This window comes from Microchirus variegatus (assembly GCF_963457635.1).
Source record: "Microchirus variegatus genome assembly, chromosome: 13".
Taxonomy (NCBI): Eukaryota; Metazoa; Chordata; class Actinopteri; order Pleuronectiformes; family Soleidae; genus Microchirus; species Microchirus variegatus.
In genome coordinates, this window is record NC_139814.1 from 8,088,953 (window position 1) to 8,110,439 (window position 21,487).

General features: G+C 39.7%; 2 protein-coding genes across 2 annotated transcripts in view; one reads left to right on the forward strand and one right to left on the reverse strand.

Moving 5' to 3' along the window:
• Window positions 1-14,512, forward strand: part of LOC310935751 (dolichyl-diphosphooligosaccharide--protein glycosyltransferase subunit STT3B) — an 87,777-nt gene extending 73,265 nt beyond the window's left edge. The window contains exons 8-16 of the mRNA XM_083899691.1: window positions 2,243-2,291; window positions 2,826-2,980; window positions 6,084-6,295; window positions 7,763-7,950; window positions 8,702-8,873; window positions 9,399-9,572; window positions 10,363-10,476; window positions 12,808-13,014; window positions 14,225-14,512. Coding sequence (XP_083755817.1) covers window positions 2,243-2,291; window positions 2,826-2,980; window positions 6,084-6,295; window positions 7,763-7,950; window positions 8,702-8,873; window positions 9,399-9,572; window positions 10,363-10,476; window positions 12,808-13,014; window positions 14,225-14,302 — 1,349 coding nt within the window. The 3' untranslated portion in view covers window positions 14,303-14,512. The remainder of the gene's footprint in view (window positions 1-2,242; window positions 2,292-2,825; window positions 2,981-6,083; window positions 6,296-7,762; window positions 7,951-8,701; window positions 8,874-9,398; window positions 9,573-10,362; window positions 10,477-12,807; window positions 13,015-14,224) is intronic.
• Window positions 14,513-20,258: 5,746 nt separating this feature from the next.
• osbpl10a (oxysterol binding protein-like 10a) overlaps window positions 20,259-21,487 on the reverse strand; it is a gene marked incomplete at its 5' end in the record, with an annotated part of 94,794 nt that continues 93,565 nt past the window's right edge. Inside the window, one exon of the mRNA XM_083900264.1 lies at window positions 20,259-20,388. Coding sequence (XP_083756390.1) covers window positions 20,344-20,388 — 45 coding nt within the window. The 3' untranslated portion in view covers window positions 20,259-20,343. The remainder of the gene's footprint in view (window positions 20,389-21,487) is intronic.

Consider the following 21,487-nt stretch of genomic DNA (forward strand, 5'->3'; position numbering starts at 1 on the left):
CCACTTAAGTTTTCTAATTGCACAGTAGCCAAAGAGAAACTGCATTTTTGGACATGTTGTGGTAAAATCTCAAAACACCATCCCTGTGTTTTTATATAGAGTTTGTTTTTGTCCTCTTCTTGTGTTTTGAGATTGTTTGGACTGTTCACATGATCATAACTTTTATTTTCTTTGCGTTTCAGTGATTGTACACATTGTGTATACGTATTCAAATAGAGCTTTATTAAAAATAGTTATAATGTATGTGTAGCAGCACCACAGTGCTACATACAGAACACCCTATTTCCAAATGACAAAGAAAAAGGGTTAGGGCAAGTGTGTATGGGGCCTTTTATTATGCTAAAAGGTTGTTTTAGTGATTTTGTTTGTCTTCTGCTGAGGTGTTTAGATTCAGGATGACAAATTCAGCGTCTTGGCCTAGAATATAGTGTTTATGGCTTTTTTTTTCTCTTTATAAAAGCACCAAGAGATGGAGAGTCTAGCATTCAAAAGCACAAATTCCCCACAGAAACTATTTTTAAACACTGTTGGCTTTGCTTCCCTTATTAGCTCAGACTGGTCCAGAGAAAGCTAATATATTTTATTGTGTGGGAAAGGACATTCACTTATCCATTTAGGTTGTGTTACTATAGTGTATAATGAGCCCTAACAAATGGCAGCTCACCTGGCATCATATTGAAGCTTTTCATTTACTCGCCTTCACCAAAAACTCGTACATACATAACATTATGTCAGTCCAGATTATACAAACACTGCAGTGAGGTGTTTTTGTGCATATTTACATCCTTACATTTGTCGCCTGCCTAATTCAGAAGTGACCAGCCGCTCGTGTCAATGGGATATTGATATCTGATTTGAGGAGGGGGAGTCAGCAACTCTTTGGTTAAAAGCCAGTTTTGCAGCATGTCCTTCCCTCATCTGTCAGACATTTTCATCTCATAAAAAAATGGATCCAAAAAAAGAGGAGCTGGGTGGGTTTCTTGAATACAGAGCCAGGTATTGATCCATTAAATCAGTTTCCCCCTTTAAATCACCTCTCAAGAAAGTCTCCATCTCCAGTTTGCCGTTTTCTCTCCTTTTCTTGCCCGAGGCCATTAAAGTGATCACATTAGGGCTGCATATTTTTACAATGTTAAGTATTTCACCGTCAAGATAAGCACATTTTACACAATCTCTTAAAAAATAACACAGGACATGAGTCGGGTGTTTATGTTGTTATGAACACGTCACAAATTTGTCGGTGAGGCTCTTTATTGTGTTTGTGCGTGTGTGTGTGTTTAATGCATATGTTAGTGTGTAAGTGGCAGTTAGAGCCCTAAGGCAGCAGTACATTGCTGAAATGTATTCCCGATCAAAGCTTAACCCAAATAAGACATTTGAATGTGCACAGAAAATGCCCTGTGCGGTCTAATTTGCAGCTAAAATGGTTTTGGTTACATTTATAAACAAGTCAATTCCAGCAATTAAGAACCATCAATAGAATCCATTCTCAGCATCGACGGCTTCGTCTGAGGGCTGTCGGACGACGTTTGCTCATCTCGATGTCCTCACAGCCAGTGGGAACCTATTTTCTCTCTTGAGTTCTTATTCTAAAGAATGTCTGTTTCTCTAACAGATTTATGCAACTGTTCAGTCGCAATATGATGGCAGCAGCTGGAGGTTTGTTTGCAAATGCCAGTGCTGTCAGTCAAAACTGATCAAGCTACATCCTGTACGGTCGTGATGAAGCAGATTAGCTGCAGCCTTTGACTGTTAAAATCTGTAATGAAGCTAAATATATGCATTCAGTCTCAATAAAGCACTGTAATATGTACCCCTGAGGTTAAATAAACAGGATGTTCACAAACCAGTATTCAGGGGCGTTAAATAAGTAGATGTAAATTATGCAATGTTTTTGTTCCATTTATTTCTTGTCACACAGTGAACTTAGCTAGAGACTATCTTCTGTATTGTGCTCATACACTTTTTTTCTGGCCTACAGGTCAGATTTTTTTTTTGTTTGGTCTAATATTTTATACATTCAGTGCTGCACGCAATTCTTCCTTGGAGTAACAAAGGACAGTGAAATTTAAGTTTTTCTTAAGTTGTTTTAGTATATTTTTTTCTGTAGCCAAACTTTCCCTCGCGTGTCTTAACATTCAACACCCTTCCTGCTGTCAGTCCAGCACTTTTTCTTTATTTTGAGACTGAAATGTTGAAACATTTTATGTTTCTGTTCTGTTTGTGTTTTCCTCTTCTCCAGGATACATCGCTCCGTGGAGCGGCCGTTTCTACTCTCTGTGGGACACGGGGTGAGTTTGCTGACCTTCAGTCTCGACTGTCGACGGAACAAGTGCATGTGTTTGTTTTCCAAGACGCACGAAAACACTACAGCGCACATGGCACACGGTGTTCAGCAAATGCACTGCAACATGTGCTATTGCAGCACATCCAATCAATCCCTCCACTGTTTGCTGACTTAGGCTTTTTTTTTTTTTTTCCTTCTTTCCTTTGGAGACTGATGTTAATTTGTTAATGTGCTGTGTGTATTTTCCCCCCAGCTGTTAGTACAAAATGCTTTAAAATCATATGCAAACTGCTGTGTTTAAGCTGGTAATAAATAAAGAGAGAGCATGCGGATCAGACTCTGTGTAAAAAAAGAAACTGCTCATCAGTTGTGCTAAATTTGGTCGTATTCTACCATGAACATACTGGGGAGTTAAATTATCCTCTCTGCTGCTCATAATTCTGGAGTTAATCACTAGGATCTATTGTTTAATTTGTCTCAGTGTGCTCAACTCGACATGAATTACATCCGGTCTGTCTCTCTCTCCCTCCATCCACAGCTATGCTAAGATCCATATTCCCATCATAGCGTCGGTGTCGGAGCACCAGCCAACGACTTGGGTTTCCTTCTTCTTTGATCTCCACATCCTGGTCTGCACCTTTCCAGCAGGCCTGTGGTTCTGCATCAAGAACATCAATGATGAACGAGTGTTTGGTAGGAACATTTGATCTTTATTCCCCAACTCTGCAGGTTTTTAAAAACGTGCTTCAAAGACTTTAATTTTCCCTCTGGTGTGGAGTTATATGGAGTTTGAGAAGTGCTTGGTTCCAGAGGTATTTTGAATCCAAACAACAGATGAATCTATTTAATCACACATTGCCGTAAAAAGCTCTCACAGTAAGCAGACCTGTGGTGAATTTTCATTACCGCAATAGTCGTTAACGGTGAAACCCCGTCGATGTCACACGAGAGACTTTCGTCTTATGTGTGAAAAACAATTTTCTTACAAAAGTGTAAGGTTTATTTTATTGGTTTCACAATAATGTTGTTAATCATCATTATTTTATTCGGGATAAAATGTGAAAATGTTATCCCATTCATAGGATGAACTGCCATAAATACATTTTTTACAGACTTTCATTTCCCAAAAGGATGAACTGCAGCTTGGTGTGGAATGAACGTGTTGCTTTATATACTACACTACCCATGAGCCTCAGCTGCAGTTTGAACAGAGGTTACAGTTGAGGCAAAGTTTCTGAATCCAAAATGAACGGAATTAGTTTGAAGCTGCAGGTTGTATTTTCAATTTGTGCAACAGCGTCATTTTTGAGGTTCCTTGGGCTTATTTAGCATCAAACAGAGAATTTTACACTCTGTAATTCTTACATTTTTACAGCTTGAAAGTCAATGCAACCTCTCTCTCCTTGGCTGTTTGATGAACACATTGTGGGGCAATCACATTTTTGTCAAAGGGTCCAATTGTTTCTTACTGTCTGTCTGGAGAAATAATGAATGTGCTTCACACAAACTCTGGTTCCTTGGTGACTCCTTGCGTCATTACTTTTATTATTATCAGTAAACCTAGTCACTGCTGTTGGTTGGTCAGTCACCCATTACCTTTAATTCTTCCTCTTTTTTCCTGGTTCTTGTTCTCTTCTTCTCTTTCCCTTGTTTACTAGCAGTGTCACGATTCTCCAAAGCCTCAATTGGATTCGATTTTTGACTTTAAGGTCACGATTTGGTTCCATTCTCAATCTTTTTCTCTCTCTTTTAGCCCAGATCGGTTTGCCACTTTTAGACTTGCCTAGTTTAGTCTAAGATTACTGGTTTCATATCGTGATAACTCATAAAATGTTTTATTACCTATTTTGATTGTCTCAGGGCTTTCCAAAAGCTGCCATATAGCTCCAGCCAGCTACTTTAATGACTATAAATATTATTTTTTGATTTTAATCAAATTAAATATTTTTCTAACAGACTGACAATAATGTCAAAATGAACCGCTCTCATTAAAGTTGTGATTCGCTCTGCTCATACTGATATCAATAACCACAAATTACTCTGATCACCGCAAACTTCATTGCTCATATCCACGGCCCCGACAGGCTGTGTGTGTGTCTGTCTGCCTGCTGAACGCCTCTTGATGCAATACTATGTGAGCTATTATTTATCATTTTCGGTGCGTAAAACACAGTTTTCATTGGTGCATTAGCCTCTGGCATACTTGGTTACACTAATTTATAAAAGAAGATGCAATGTGTTGTAATAATAATATGATAATAATATATAGTGAAGATATTGATGGTGATAATAATAATAGAGTAAATGTCTGAGAAATTAATATAGTCTGCCTATTATTTGAATTGAATTGAGTGACTGATATTTGTCCATTCATTTGGAATGTACCCCACTACTTTAAATCATTTATTAACAATATGAATGTAACAATAACTGTAAAAAGAAGAGAAGTCATGGAGCTGTTGCTGTGTTCTGGTCACTAAATCTGACCTCTGACCTCCTATAACATGATCATATATGGAAGGAAACACCGTTGTACTAAGATGTGACCTGGGTGGCATTTCATAGCATAATTAAATGTTTAAATCCATGGTTTTCTACCACTGAATAAGGTTACATATCTAGTTAACGTTGTAACGGGAGTTGAATTTTGTGGGAGTTTCGCTCCAAATGAGGACAGAAGAGTTGTTTTTGTATTTGCGTCTACATCATTCTGATGCATATGGAGATTTGCTACATGCTCATAACATAGTTTGCTCAGCTTGGTTTTCTTATCAACAATGCAAATGTTGTTGACAAAACCCAAGGGGAATGCAGAATATTCCCACACTGGTGATTTTGGAGAAGCGGGGGAGTTGGAGTTAGGTCGTTTTGTCGCCCAAATCGGCAGTTGCCGTGGTTACTATTAGCAGCAGCTTCAGGTTAGTGGGAGGAGATAACGTGTACTGTTTTTTTTTTTAGTTTCCTCTGGCACGTCTGCAGGACATCACACTGGGGGCGTGGTTAAATCCTCGAGTGAGCATTTGCTTTTGAAGGTCGATATCGTGACGATGTTTGGATCAATATTCGAAACATCTCGATATATTACAATAGAGATTGTGACACCGCTATTATTTACCGTCTTATGCATCTCCTCCTCTGTCTTCTCTCAGTGTTTGTCATCTTCTAAATTTAACCACCCATTTTTCCACCCTAAGGTTGGGGGCAAGCCAGTGACCCCTGCTGTCCGTCAACTGTCCTTGGTCCTGGTTACCGTGCGTGAATTGTAAACCGTACATAAACAGTCAGTTAAAACAAAGCTAGGCTGTGTATTGATGAGGAGTAAATATTCCCTGCAGCACCTGCACCCCCTTTGTCTCCAGGTGTGTGATGTCCTCGACTTTTAAATCGCAGAGCAGGAATACATTTCTTTACAAAATCACAAGACCGCCCAGATCAAGGGCACAGAGAACCACAGATAAAGCGCTGAAAATGCAGTCCTTCAACAGCCTGTTTCTCCCTCTGACTTAATCAGCCAATTACAGCCATCGATTAGCCATGCACCTGTTGTGTTGAGCTGGGTTGGCTCTTCTCAAGGACAGAGAGCAACCACAACTCTCTCTATTCAGGCTTTTGTATTGCACACAGCTAACCCAGAATGATTATGCAGTGTTACTCCAGCTACTCAATTTCTCTTTTTTTCATGTCTTTATCTCCTTTACACACTCTTCTGCCTCATCTCCTCCACACTCACACACCGTTTTCCTCTTTGCCTTCTCTCTCATTCTCTTCATCTGGTTTCTTTTCTTCCCCTTGACAGTGGCCCTGTACGCCATTAGTGCCGTCTACTTTGCCGGCGTTATGGTGCGACTGATGCTGACACTGACCCCGGTGGTGTGCATGTTGTCGGCCGTGGCTTTCTCCAGCGTCTTTGAACATTACATGGGAGACGACACAAAGAGGGAGAAGCCGCCCGCCGAGGACAGCAGCGACGAGGACGACAAGAGGAATTCTGGGAACCTCTACGACAAGGTCAGGGCAGAGTAGTGGTAATCCTTTATGGTATTATAAAGTATGAATGTTCTGGAATTAAAATTGAAGACTTAAAAAAAAAAAGTGTCATGAAGCAACAGTTGCTGATATGTTTTTTTTTTTTTTTATCTAGTGTAGTTACACTTTTATTGCACCTTCTGGGGTTTGAATTTGTCAGCTTCTCTCCTCACACTCCCCACCAGATTTGATTAAACTGTGAGTCAACTGTGATTCAGCTGCAACTGTTTGATGCTGTTGCCACAATTTCAGCTCGCTCACTTCATTTCTTTTATATATTCGCTTTTAAGCCTGCCTGAGATTTTTTTCCTTCTCAGTCCACATCCTTATTACAAAATGCTTAAAGATCTATCCTCTTAAGGTTTTGTGTTGTGAAATCAAGATATTGTTGTTTATTATTTATGTTGCTTCTGTTTAACATCCTTGCTGCTCTGCACTGGAAAGATAAATATTCGATATTCTTGAAGACTGAATAAAACAAAACAAGGCTCTGCTTATATTGTGAGATGAGAAATGCTTTCAGAATGAATACAAACAGCATTAACTCATGGCTGTCCAGTTTATTCATACAACTCTTTAAACCGTGATTAGAAAATCTACTGGAGAGTGAAGGTGTTGACTTTGGAGAGGGAATACATTTTTTATTGTAATGTCAAATATCAACTTTGTGCATGTGGCTCGCTAACATTTGTTTTCCTTCATAATCTGAAGCAGTGTCAGCAGCCCGTTACATTTCTCACATTTTCTTCATCTCATTTTACCTCATTGCTGTTGCTGAAACGGGTATAGTACGGACCCAAATGCAGTGCGGGACAGTTGGTAATAGTCTTTATTTATATTAAACCCCAGCACAGGAAATGGCACAAGAGACTAATCAGGAGGGATGTGAACGCTCAGCAGACAGTCCAGGAAACAGGCACACAGAAACCAGAGACGCTGAGGGAGGTACGTGGTCAGGGACAGAAGGCTGAGGTGAGATCAGGCAGAGGGTCGGCAATCGCAAGTCAGTCCGGAAATAAACGCTGGAGAGTCTTGCGAAGAACAATCAGGCAAAGGAGTGAGTGAGGAGCTGGAGTATATAGGGAGGGCTGATCACAGGTGAGCAGTGTTGATGAGGAGGTGTGTCAGGTGAGAGGAAAACTGCTGAATGAACTGTGACGGTTGCTCGATTTCGGCCACACTTTCCAAGAAAGTAATTGGAGTTGCAGCTGGATGGGTCACGTTCATACTGAGCACTGAGAGTTATTATTATTTTCTTCTCTGCAGCTCCTGTAATGTAATATCAAGTAATCACAGGGTTCATCTCACAATCCCCAGATGCGTCCTCAGACCATACAGAGAGCTGAAGGATGCTCTTGATACACCATTAGTTCATTCAATATTTCACATCAGCAATCCGTGTTTCAATCTTCTCCCTGGATCATGAGTGCGTCTTGTCTCCCCCTGCAGGCCGGGAAGGTGCGCAAACATGTGTCGGAGCAAGAGAAGGCAGAGGAGGGTTTGGGTCCCAACATCAAGTCCATCGTCACCATGTTGATGTTGATGTTGCTCATGATGTTTGCCGTCCACTGCACGTGGGTCACCAGCAACGCCTACTCCAGTCCCAGTGTGGTGCTGGCCTCATACAACCATGACGGGTACTGAGCACACACACACACACACACACACACACACACACACTCTCATACATATTTATGCTATAATGTATTAATGGCTTTTTAAATAACCACAAAGACTGGAGCTAAGCTCCTAGTAATAGGCCATAATGCAGAATGATGGAGAGCTCCACCTTGAGTGCAGATTAGCTTCCGCGTATGTGTGTGTGTGTGTATGTGCCGGAACACACACAGTGCAGTGGGATAGAAAGAGCGCACATGTATATTTCATATTAAAAGTGTTGTGGAAATATTGGTAAGTGCACCTATGAGCTTGAAGATGATTGCGTAACACCGTGTTTCTAGGTCACAGGAAACGCTGTCTGTGGATGATTGCTGAATTTACTAAAGGCTGCTCCGTTATTCTCTCTGAGTCGTTACAGGCATAATTATTCTCTTTACGAATTAGGGAGGAAGTTTTGAAGGCCACGACTAAATTGTAGACTCGAGTTCTCATACATAAATGAATGGTACATCAGCAGTTGTAAGACAATGGTTTAAGCATGCTACCGGGTGCAGTGTCGCTGTCACGCTACACCTCACACGCTAAGTGCGAGGTGTTTTTTTTTGTGGTTTTTTTTTTACCCTACAGTTATTATGCATGGATGCTCTATTTTCTAACTGTTGGTGCCCTTCTTATTCAGTGTGAGACCTGAAATATTAATAACCCACGCAGCCACATGCCTGTCAACACTGTTACCTGTCAACGCTATTTTTTTTTCCCCCTTGTTAGGACACGGAATATCCTGGATGACTTCAGGGAGGCTTACTATTGGTTGAGACAGAACACTGACGAGCATGCGCGCGTCATGTCATGGTGGGACTACGGTTACCAGATAGCCGGCATGGCCAACAGGACCACGCTGGTGGATAATAACACATGGAACAACAGTCATATAGCGCTGGTGAGCCTCTTCGGTTTGTCTCTGGTCCTTCTTGCTCTGTTTCCTACTTCCTGATTTGCTTTTTCATGCAGGCACGGAGAAGAAAATGTTTCCCGTTAAGCAGCCACTGGATGATTAGCGAGCTATTCATTGAATTTTTTAAAGTAATTGCTAAAGTGTATAAAACCGCTCCCTCAAACAAGTCAGATAATCTTGTTTAAAGTTCTCCCATTGAATTTACACTGTACAGGGAATTTAATTGCTGTCAGATTCTTCAGGTCTGGTGTGTGTGTGTGTGTGCGCGTGTTAGTGCGTGTGCGCTGCCAAATGTAGAAAAAAAGATTTCTTTAGTTAACTCCGTTAAAGCCCTCTAGCTTTTTCTTTTCTACCTGCCACCTGTCGTCTCTGCAGCAGCAATGATGGATCTCTTTGTAATGATTCCTGTTTTTTTTTTTTGCCCTTGCAGTACTGAAGTGCTGTTTTGTGAAATGGAGAACACCCCTATTAAAGCATGAAGTATGCCATTTGTCACCGCTGTTTTTTTAGGTGGGGAAAGCCATGTCATCCAACGAGAGCGCAGCCTATGAAATCATGAGGTCGCTGGATGTGGATTACGTCCTAATTATCTTCGGAGGCGTCATCGGCTACTCGGGCGACGACATAAACAAGTTCCTGTGGATGGTGAGGATAGCAGAGGGGGAGCACCCAAAGGACATCAGGGTGAGTGTGAGACAGAAAAAAAAAACGCCACATGTTGCAGCAGCTTTTCCTCGGGAAATCGTGTAGTAAGCACATGCTCAGCGGTAAAATCAATATTTCTTTTTCACTCGCTCCTGTAATGGTACTCTATTGTACCACACTGAGGTTTTAGCTTGAGAAACCAGCTCTGTGCTGCATTGATGAATGTTATCAATAACTTGGAGCTACTTGAGGATTTTTCTTGTTTTTTTTTGAAGCAGATGTAAATAAAACCAAACCTGGACAGATCGTAAACTTATTTACCTTTTCAACATTTCTCTTTGACAATTGAGTTTATTAAATCAGACCTAAAACTGTAGCTAATCGCAGCCAAACTTATTGTGCTCAAAGCAAGATTCTGCTGATTATTCATCTTTGAAGGCTCATAATTAGGGTTTTATTAAAACTTAACTACTGTCACACACTTTATCCAAGAAGTTACCACATTATGCTATTTTAGTAGTGGACTTAAATTATGATAATAACCTGCATACTGGAGCAACTGTGTGTGTGTCTTGATACAGTTGTTTTTCTCTTGCTCAGAGCCACTTAGAAAGATTAACAGCACCATGTATGGTAAATAGTGGGTGGACAGCAGTTTATTTTGCTTTAATTGATATAGTCGATGTTACTCATTTATTTTCAAGCACCAGTGCTTATGAGTTAGTCCCATCAAATCCCCATATTCAGTCTTAGTCCGCCCACCGCCAGTTCTTGCTGCCTATTCTAATTATCTCCATCTCCCAATACTGTTGTTCTTTGTTTTCTTTAGGAGAGTGACTACTTCACGCCACAGGGGGAGTTCAGAGTGGATAAGGCTGGTTCACCAACTCTGCTCAACTGCCTCATGTACAAGATGTCCTACTATCGATTTGGTGAAATGCAGGTGAGGAGCAGAGAGGTTAAACTCAAACACTTGTACTTACTCACCGACGACTCTTCACGTCTTCATTTATTCGGTAACGTTTCCATCTGTGTGAGACAAAAATGTAGAGTCCTGATCCTCTTCATAGATACAAACAAATTCTAGGTCTGTACTCGGATCAGAAATAACAAGCAGCTGCCACTATTGTAGTCGCAAAACCTTCACGCTACTGTATCTTAAAGCAGAGCAGGATTTTAAAGAGATGCTGGTGGGATTTCCTGAGGTTTAGATAGTGGTGAGTTGGAGGACAGAAAGGGATGGAGGAGGAATATGAAGGATTGGCAGACTCTTTGAAATGTGCCACGGCTTCTCCTGTCCGTTAGGCGCAGAGAGAGAGATGTGAAGGATTCTTCTCACCAGGTGCTCGCATCCCTGCTATAGATGTAACCCGGCCAACGGCTCAGCTCAAATTGGACAATCGATGCAGACGGTTGAGCAAAACCATGCCGGCTCACAGCAATGTCTCAGGTTAAAGACGCACAGAAACTGGGGAACAGGGCAGATACAAAGTGTAGTAGTGATTAGGTTTATTGAAGCGGGATGTGACATGGAGATATAAAGCCTTAGAAGACATGAGGAGAATGGTTTTGAACAGTTTAGTTGATGAGTCTGGTTATAGCAGCAGCACTGAGAGCATATAATAAATACAATGAATTCATGGTCACAGAAACCTGCACATGTATCTCATTTCCTGCACATTTAAATAGAGTTGAAAAACACTAATGAATATGTCTATAGAGACTAAACGTTTGAGGCTAATGATGATCTAATATTTTATACCCATGTCGTCTGGAGATTCTGTCGACGGGGGAAATGGAACAGAAGGGAGAGGAGAACGGAAAAGAAAGCGATCGAACACTGGGGAAACAATAGTGTGTGGCTTTTAGAATAAAGGGTGACAAGGTCAATCAGATGTGAGAAGGTCATAGAGACGATAGCAGAGGCTGAGGGAGGAGCAGACAATAACATCCAGATATAAAGTGCTTATATTTAAATAGTTTGTCCTTGTGTTTGTGTGCTGGAGAAGATGACAATAAGATTATGGTCATATCATTTGGCGAGTCTTCCTTTTTAAATGTCTCTCTAAAGGACTCTTTCAATTTTTGCTCATTAGCTTTCCTATCATATTCTTGTGGAATTTTTAAGAATGTCAAACTATGCTTCACTTATCTGCATAATCTTACAGTCTTAATAAGCCTCCCTTCCCTGAATAAAAGTCCTTCAGAAATAATTAGGAATTCTTAAAATTAATTAATGGCAGTTAGGCAGAACGACAGAAAAGTTTACTAATCCATTTGTGTAGTAATGATTGCAGCTCTTAAAAAAACAAACTTGTTTTTAATCACTTTATCCATCCATCCATTCTGTTGCGCATCCACTTTCAGGTCAAACTATGTAATTATGTACATATGAATTATGAACCATGCATTTAATGTCATTCTATATTACATTAAAGCGGAAGCTTTAATGTAATATAGAATGACATTTAATAGACCGGAAGTTAGACCGGAAGTTCCAATTAACGCTGTTTTTTAGTGTGTATCTGCGTCATTACCTTGTTTATGAAGCCCTGAAGGTTCTAAACAAACAGTTCAGCCACTGCTGAGAACACTGTGTTTTATTGTAATCTCGGGCTCAGGGAGATCTCTGCAAAAACCCGGTCCGGTTACGTAAACACCGGTTCTCCTGAACAGCAGATCCTCCTGCTCCAGGTACTAGTCCGGGCACATCCGGTTGCGTACATTGAACCGCAGAAGAAGAATAACGTCCGTTGTGGAGGTGTTTCACGAGCGACAGTGTCTTCTGACTCTGGGTCTGACTCCGGGTCAAAGTCATAAAAGGGACTGCGGCGGGGAGTCGTGAAGAAGCTATTTTTAAACATTGTTAAAACAAGGTTTTGATAATGAGGAGCAGTACATCCACCGTTCCAGAGGGGGGAGCTGTGCTTCTGAGAGCAGGTGTGCTGAATATGTCATTTCCGGGTACTGGCCAATCACAAGACAGTTAGGAAGGCTCTACTCCTGAGTGACCAATCACAACACACTCTGTCTTCTGGGGGTGATAGTTGAGTCTGAAATATCGCGGCTCAGGAGAGCGTCAGAAAAGAGGATTTCTATCAGCTTGTTTACAGCAACTTTTTTTTTACCATAAAAACAAGTTAATGTATGTAAGTAGACCTCCATAACTAACATATATGTGCAACAGGACCACTCTATGTGAGCTTTAAAAGATCTTTCAAGTCTAATATTGCCTGCAAATGAGGCGAGTAACAACCCTCCTAACATTTCCCAGCTGGACTTCCGGACGCCACCTGGCTTTGACCGGACACGTAACGCCGAGATCGGAAACAAGGACATCAAGTTCAAGCACCTGGAGGAGGCGTTCACCTCAGAGCACTGGCTGGTCAGGATCTACAAGGTGAAGAACCTGGACAACAGAGAGCCGCTGGACCACAAGCCTCGCAGTGTTGTGCCCAAGCAGAAGTACACCTCCAAAAAGGTAAGAGGGAAGATAATGGATGACATGAATCATCCGTTTAATGATTCATGTCACATCCCAATGCCTCTGTGATTCATTTCGTCTCCCAGTTTTAAATAGACTCATTTATCATTGAGCAGAGTAAAGTAAAAGGGCACCCATAACAGAGAGAAAACCCTGATCATCAAAACCAATCTTGACTGATTTTGTCTTTTCTGACTCTTGGATATGGAAAATACCACTGAATGTAGTTAAGGGTTATCTCAGCACTTAATTTGAAACCATTATTTCTAAGCCATAATCTTCACGGAGTGTCTTTTGCAGATATGAACATTTTCCTTAGGCTTAATGTAGCCTGATTTCATGTCAATAGGTGGACTGCTGAGTTTTTATTCAAACGCCGTGCCTTAGAATATTTCACACTCGGTGACTGCAGATTGCTGACCAATTAAACTTGATTGGCTACGAGTTACAAAACCTGTTGGCGATCGGATGATTGGGCTGAAAATCATGTTTTAATCAGTCTTCAGAAGATTCCAAAAACAACATCACTGACAACAGACTTAACTGCACAATGACTCATTGTAGGCAGGTTATATCGTATCGTGCTGCAACTAACAATTATACATCGTAATTGTTTAATCTGTCGAGTATTTTTTTTCAATTAATCCTAAACTTGTTTGGTCTGTAAAATGTTCATAAATTTAGAAAATTGTCAATCAGTGTTTAACAAACCTGGAAATGATGATGATCTCAAATGTCTTGTTTTGTCCACAAACCAAAATGATTCCGTTTGAATTTCTTTGTTATGTGGAGCAAAGAAACCAGAAAATATCCACATTTAAGAAGCTGAAAAATCAGAAAGCCACGGAAAGTGATTCATCAATTATCAAAGTAGTTGATTAATAATTGAATAATTGTTGCCATCCTATCATATAAGGTCATATCACAGCAGACTCAATTGATTATATATCAGGGTTTAGACTCGTCCAGTGACTTTCTGACAGAAGCTATGGCTCTAATTTTAGAGCGATGGAGACATCAGTGTTGGACGTGATGTGAACTTGGCCTCAAGTCGGAGCGTGTTTTTACCTTTTAAGTCAATAATGATTCATTATTGTCATTAGGCAGTGATTAATCTCCAGTTATGTCATAAAACTTGATAAAATCTATATCAATTTCAGGTTGTCGGTTTTCTTTGTTAATTGTTTTTTTTTATTTTTCTAATCAGACCGCAAAGAGGAAGCGAGGACACATCAAGAACAAGTTTGTCCTGAGGAAAGGCAAGAAACTACAAAAAAAAAAATAACGGTGCTGATGATGGACTCCTCGAGGAAAACAAACAAATGCGAATAAACCTCCGACCACCAATGAAGAAGAACACGGGGGGCTGTTTCTGTGGCTCTCGTTCTCGAGAGCGTCTCATTAGAGCGCCCCCATGTGTTGAGGAATTTGAAGTGTCATATCTGGCTTGCTCCAGAACTATTGTCCGTTTTATTCTGAGGACTGCTGTCTTGCTTTTCCCCCCTCCCTCCCTGTTTTTTTTCTGTAACATTTTTTTAACTTTGTACTTGAATGTGTGTCGAGGTATAGGGCTGCTCTACTCTACTCGGTTTTGGTGTCTCGTTCATTTTTTCGGTACGTGAATTAACTGCTTAGTGTGTGTGTGTGTGTGTGTGTTTGTAGGGTGGGGGGTGTGTTTGAAAGGGAAGCGAGAGAAAAAATAGGAACATTTGCACCAAAGACCCATCGACTTTGTTCCGTGGCACATGTGAACTTCCTACTGAGAATGAGGAGGTTCAGGAGTGAAAGCTGAGGACTTTGTTCCTGACGCGTGTACAGAGGACAGTATGCGGTATGGAGGAACGTTACCGTCGAGGCACAGTTCATCTGTAATGTTCACCATCATCTCCTTTATCTGCCTGGCTCCCTGATCTTTATTTTTCAACTGATTCGTAAGAAAAAATTGGCCTAATGTGTAAATATGTGATGTAAAGAAAAATGTCTAAAAGGATGATAATATATTGGATTTATTGTGGTAATTTTTAAATATGCAGTTTTTCCTCTTCATTTCTTTTACGTGATTGTTTTTTTTTGTTTTTTTCTTCTTCTCCTCTTTTCGTTTTTGTACGACAGAAAATAGAACAGTGAATGCAATAACTTGTACAGCGGGGCTTGGGATTTTTGTTGAAAGAGTAAATGTGAATTTTTACAAAGTTCAAACTTTTTGTTTTCCATGGATTGCGTAGATTGTAAATTTTCTGCTGCTAGGATTTAAAAGACGGAAGCAAAGCAACTCAGTGTAAAAAGTAGTGATAATAAATTAGGTCTGAGGGAGCTCTCCAGGCGAGTGAGCAAAGCTTAGTGCCTCATCACTGGTCTTCATCACCTCGTTGATTTGTGTCGGTCTGTACCTTACGTTTTGTTCAGCTCATCAGCTGCATCAATGGGGCGGACTGGGTGCATCGACCGGACTGAGGCAAGTCCAAGCTGGGAAATGCTTCAGGATGTCTGGAAATAGACTGTTGAAATGTGAAGAGGTGTTAAGTCGTACACAAGGCACTGATGGTGAAGTCGGGGAAAGACCTTCTGACTGACTGAAGTCAGAAAAGGTGAGAAAACTTCCACCACTGTCTGGGATGTAAAGATGCTCCAGACCTGTGTCCCAAACCCACACTGCATGCAAGTCTTAAAAGGTATCGAGTGTGTAGCTAAGTCATGTTGCTGTTGGAACCAACTGTCTAAAAAATGTCAAAAAAAAGAACTATCTGAAGTCCTCTGTGATGTGTTGATATGTCTCATCTTTGTCTGATGATCGGGGAAAAAAACAGCAAAAAAAAACTGGAATTAACTCTGGAAAAAAATAGTCAAAAGGTCGGAACGAGTTATTTTCATTTGTGATTATTAGATGACAAAAAATTCCAACTTAAAAAGTTATTTCGAATTAAAAACCATTTAATCATAAAAAAAAAAAATTCAAAAAAAGGAAAACACAGAAATTCTTGTGTATTCATGTAAAAAGAAAAAAAAATCCTTGAACGATCTTTGAGTAATGATTGCGTTAGTTGTGTCGGTTAACTGTTAACATGTGGACTGTGAGTTGGGACACAGCTGTAATCAGCAGGAACCTGTGACTTCTCCTCTGGGCACCGCACTGTTCTTTATCTTCATGTTTCCGCTTAGTTAAACACTAAAGGAGTTTCTGTATGTGCACGTTTTTAATTTGTTATCAAGTAAATGAAACATGAAAAGACTTTTAACATATCATACGGACATAACTGTTTTGTCACCTCTCCATAGGGAGCGACTTCATTAGTTTCACTTCTTTACCGTTGTCATTACTCACATCACTATTCCAGGCTTCACATGGTGACACTGCCCTAAAAACTGTCATGTTCCAAGCTACGATGCTCTTTGATTTCTCATTATTCAGGAGGAGAAGGTAGAGACTAAGCCGCAGTGTGACTTGCAGTTTGTCGCTCCCTCTATTTTTTTTGTTGTTTTTCTGTGTGGGTTTCTTTTTTTTTTTGTAAGAAGGAACAGTGGGAGTTTTTCTTTTGTCTGTTAAGTTTCCCTGTTCCTCAGTAGCTCAGTGCTTTTCTGTCACTCTTCTGTTTGATGCAGTCCCTTCCCCCCCCGCTTCTCTGCTCACTCTCAAAGTTTACATTTTTACATCGTTGTTCTGTTCGGCCATCTTTAAATATACACTTCAATGAAAACGTGTGCAAGTTGTTGTTATTGACATTGTCTCCTCATTTTGAAACGAAGCATCTTTAGACAGAGCCGTGTATTCGCTTTTTTGTTGTTGTTCCTGTGCAGATCCTGGATTGGAAACCAGGTGAAGACCAAGTGGACCACTTGATGGCAGCATTAGCCTTTGAATGAAGAGGTTTCCCTCTGAGTCGGCAACAGTATGTACAGATGCACAGTTTGGGAAGCATGCTGGTCTTTGTGTGGTTTCGGTGATGTCCAAGTAAAACCTTCCTTAAACTCACAATTGTATTTTAATTCTTCTTGCTAAAAGCTCCTGTAACACTGTTCCCCCTTGAAACACAGTGGAGCTTCTCTATTGAGTAAAATATATTTTTAAGGGTTGTACTCAAATATGCATCCATTCATCTTCTACCACTTTATCCTCCACATGAAGGTTGTTCGACAGTGAAGAACATGCAAACTCCAAGAATAAAGACCCTTGTTCCGACCAGGTCATGAACCTTGGTCTTGCTTCAAAGGCAAGAGCTCTAATACTACATCAAAATGTTAATATCAACTTCTGACAATAAATCCTCACAATTTGTGCATAGTGGACCTTTAATTCTGATCGTTGATCTTTAAAAGTGGTATAATTTGATCTCTTATTTTCTTATATTCTGTTTATTCTAATTGTGTAACATATAACAGTATTTACATACATTTTTTATTTTGACAAGTTATGATAAGAATGACTATTTGTATTATTGACAATACAGCAATTATGATAATTTCTTAATCCCATTTCTTAATTACATAATTTTCTCTTTATTGTCAAATTGACTGATGATCAATTTGACATGTTATTCAAATTCAAAAAAACTTTATTTGTCCCCAAGGGGCAATTGAAAACAGACACGTAGAGCAGCAGCACAGGACAAGCATAAGTGCAACATAAACAAGTGTTGTTACTAACAAATAAAACACAAGGCATGGTTGTGTACAAATATACAGAGTAATATATATAAAGTATTTTTTATAAATATATAGAGAGCTGATTCTTAAAAAGTTAAAAAGTGTAACATTAGAGGTTACAATAATATCAGATACAATGTTAGCAGAAACTATCATTTGATTAGTTGCAATAACGTTAATTTGTCAGAAGATAAATTAATTATACTTAAAATTTTGTACACTAGACTGGGATGTTTTTGTTACTTTGCGTTACTCCAGAATGAGCCTTTATTTATATCAGGACCCTGGTCAGCTCTACAAAGGTGGCCATTTTGGACCACCATGTTTTACAAACTGAACATCTTTTAATATTTAATGTAATAAATGTTGATACATTTTTGCACACTTTACATTTAAATGGGTAGTAATTGGAGCAGAGTTGCTAAAGAAATGACTTTTAAAAATGGTGTGTCCTTTACGGAGCCAAAGTAGATCTGTGTGCTAGCATAGTGGTTAGCTTGCTAAGTAGGCACCTTCCAAACAAACCGCAGAAGCTAGCTAGCATTCTTGTATTTATCAAATTTTGAGCACAGTAACTTACTTTATTTGCATTAATCACTGGTAACATTATAAGTAAAACATTCATCGGCAATTGGTAGAAACTAAGACTGCAACGATCGATTATTTCCATAATAATTTTTTATTTTTATTTTTCATAATCAAAAGCACTGCAGCAAGAAGACCCGTGTTCGAGCCCCGCTCGGAACCAGAAGGGTCTTTCTGCAGTTTGCATGTTCTCCCCGCGTGTGCGTGGGTTTTCTCCGGCTTCCTCTTACAGTCCAAAAACATGCAATATGGGAATTAGGTAAATTTGAGTTTTTATCAGTTAATAATCAATTTTTCGGAGTACTTGTTTCAGCCTGAGTAGAAACTCAAGTCTAGTTCAGAATTAGGATTATACAGTGTAATCCATGCTGAAGTCACTCAGCAGTTAAAATGAAAACAGTGAGTTTCCATGTGTGTTCATGAAGGTGACGTTTCAGTGTTATTATACAGCATGTTTACAGGAATCATTACGAGACGACATCATTTTTAAAAACGTACAAGGTCTTTATTCACGGTCAATCACTGTCCACTCAGGTGAGCCTGGATCATTGTGGACTTAGAAAACTTGTTAGTTTCATGTAAGGCGAGTGTAATAAAACAGGAACAAACTGTGGTAAAGTAACAGGTGACAATTAGTTTTCTCACTGGTTGCAGGTTCATTCTGTTCTGCAGTGTATACAGTAATATAATAATATAATATGCCATGTACTGTTATGGCTTATAGGCTACAAACTGGCATCTGGTAAATTCACTTGGTTCAAAATACCAATATTACAAATACATCAGTAACTTTAATTGAAATAAGTGGCAGGAGTTAAGAAATGAAGAAATACTAAAAGGCTGTGAAAACACATTTTCAGCAGAGAACAAGATGAAGTGAATACACTGACATTTACTCAACTTTTGTTTTGTTTTTAGGAAAACCATTCATTCTGGACATTGTCAAAAATAATTTATGGAATATTTACTGTAAAACTGTGAAAACTAACACTCCCTGTGATTGTTATTCTGTTAGATTCCTCTCATCTTCACAGAGGGAACCTTCCAGCAACACACAGATAGGAGAGCGAGCCTCATCCATATTCATCACCAGGGGGCGACCTAAGGAGAAGCATTAACCGCGTGTGCAGCGCCTGCTTAATTACACGAGTGCCACTGCGAGGGCACAGATAGAGAAACAATTAGAAAGACGCCCTGGAACGATTCACCACAAACAAACGGGTGTTTTTATCTTCAGAGGGGAGAGGGGGGAAAAAGTGGCTAATGGCGTAACTGTCTGAATGAGAGAGGTAGCAATGGGATGACATGATGATGTTGAAATATAGCGCGTCGTGGTGCACACAGTGCAAGATGGTAATGTAGCATACTGTTAAAACGTGTCCACATACATTCATAGTGCAGACAAAACAATCAGGACCTCTTACTTTCGAGTAGCTCGTCGTAACGTACTGTATAATAACATAAGCACATAATCTAATGGAGTACACGCTGGATTTGTATCATTAAATCTGCTCAGGTGTTTTTTTTTTTTTTTTATCTTCTATAAAGCTCTTTAGAGACAACCCTGATTGGTAAAAGCCATAGATATAAAATAGTCAAATTATTTCTATGGTAAAAGTGCTTTATAAACAATGTATTATAGTACATACTTACATACAGTTACTTGTATAATGTGTATTACAGGGAACTTCCATTGATTGACAGGAATGCTGCGTGACAAACTGAACGCTTTGAACCAAAACACGAGAGAAAAAAAAGACTCAAAACACCAGTGGTTAATGTCATTACTGTGCATGTGCAAAAAAGGCCTTGGCAAGGTGAAAAATAGAAATACTCTACTTTGAATATTAATACTATTAACTGTATATAAAAAAATGTACTTCTGTCCCAAGAGCTCCAAACACCATCTTGGTTCATAACAGTGGACATCCCTTTGGCACCTTTTGCTTCTTTGAAGATTGTGTCCCATAAGAGTTGGTAGTTTGAGTCTGAAGGTCAGTGGAAGACACCGCTGCCTCCCACTTTGACCCCCTGACCCCCGTCCTCGGCGCGTGGCGGAGGCCGGGTCTCGGTTGTCGGTAGCACAGAGTTGCTCTGCCGTCAGGTGGACTTCCACAGTGGGTTGTTGTAGATCCAACCGTCGCCCTGTGTGCGTTGGTGAAGGAAATGAGATCTTTAATTAACAAAGATGATCCAGAAAGACGTGAAGGTTGTAAGAAACTACTGAGCTGATATTGAATGAATTTCAGAAATGAACACATGGACAGGGCTGATATCTAACAGGTTGTGAATCAAAATGAGTATTTTAGGCAGATGATTAGAGACGGTTTCATCTTTTTGGAGCTCCTGGTAAAACAGGGACGTCATGTACTGAAGCTTCAGTTCCCTCAATAAAGGCTTAAAAACGCACTAAAAAAATCACTTAAAAAGGGAAATGTTTGTTGAGAAAAAAGTGGTGGTTTGGGTTGGTTTTTGTTTTGGCTTGATTTTGATTAGTTTGAGTTAATTTAGGGTTGTTTTGGTTTGGGTTGCATGAGGTTTTAGGCTGGTTTGGGCAAATTAAGAATTTGGGATTGGGGTTTGTTTATGTCAGTGAGGGTTTAGTTGGTTTGGGGTTTTTTTAAGTTTGACTGGTTTGGATCGGTCATGTTGACATGTTCTCTGAGCACTTTCTAATTTTCTTTCTTTCTTTGTAGCGTTTCCTATCAGGGCTGCAATGATTATTCGATAAATCAATTACTAAATTAATCGGCAACTAGTTTTCTTTAATAATTAAAACAAGGGGCAGTGTTTGGCTCAGATGGTAGAGCACCTGACCTGCCCCATTTGTTGAGGCTATAGTCCTCACATCATGCGACCCTGGTTTGAATCCAGCACCAAGTGGTCTTTCCTGCATGTCATTCCCCACCTCTCTGCCTCCTGTTTCCTGTCTCTCTCCACTATACTATCCATTCAAGGCAAAAAAAAAAAAAAAAAATTAAAACAAAATTTCAGATTTTTCAGCTTCTTAAATGTGAATATTTTCTGTTCTCTGCTCCATATGCCAAATAAATGTCTTTGTTTGTGGACAAAACAAAGACATTCGAGAACATCATCATTTCCAGGTTTGAGAAACTACGTTTTTTTTTTATTATTTTATGGTCCAAACAAACACTGGATTAATTGAAATAAAAGAACAAACATTAGTTTAGCTACAGCCCTATTCACTATTTAAAAACTCTTGACATTTGATCTGCTATTTTCT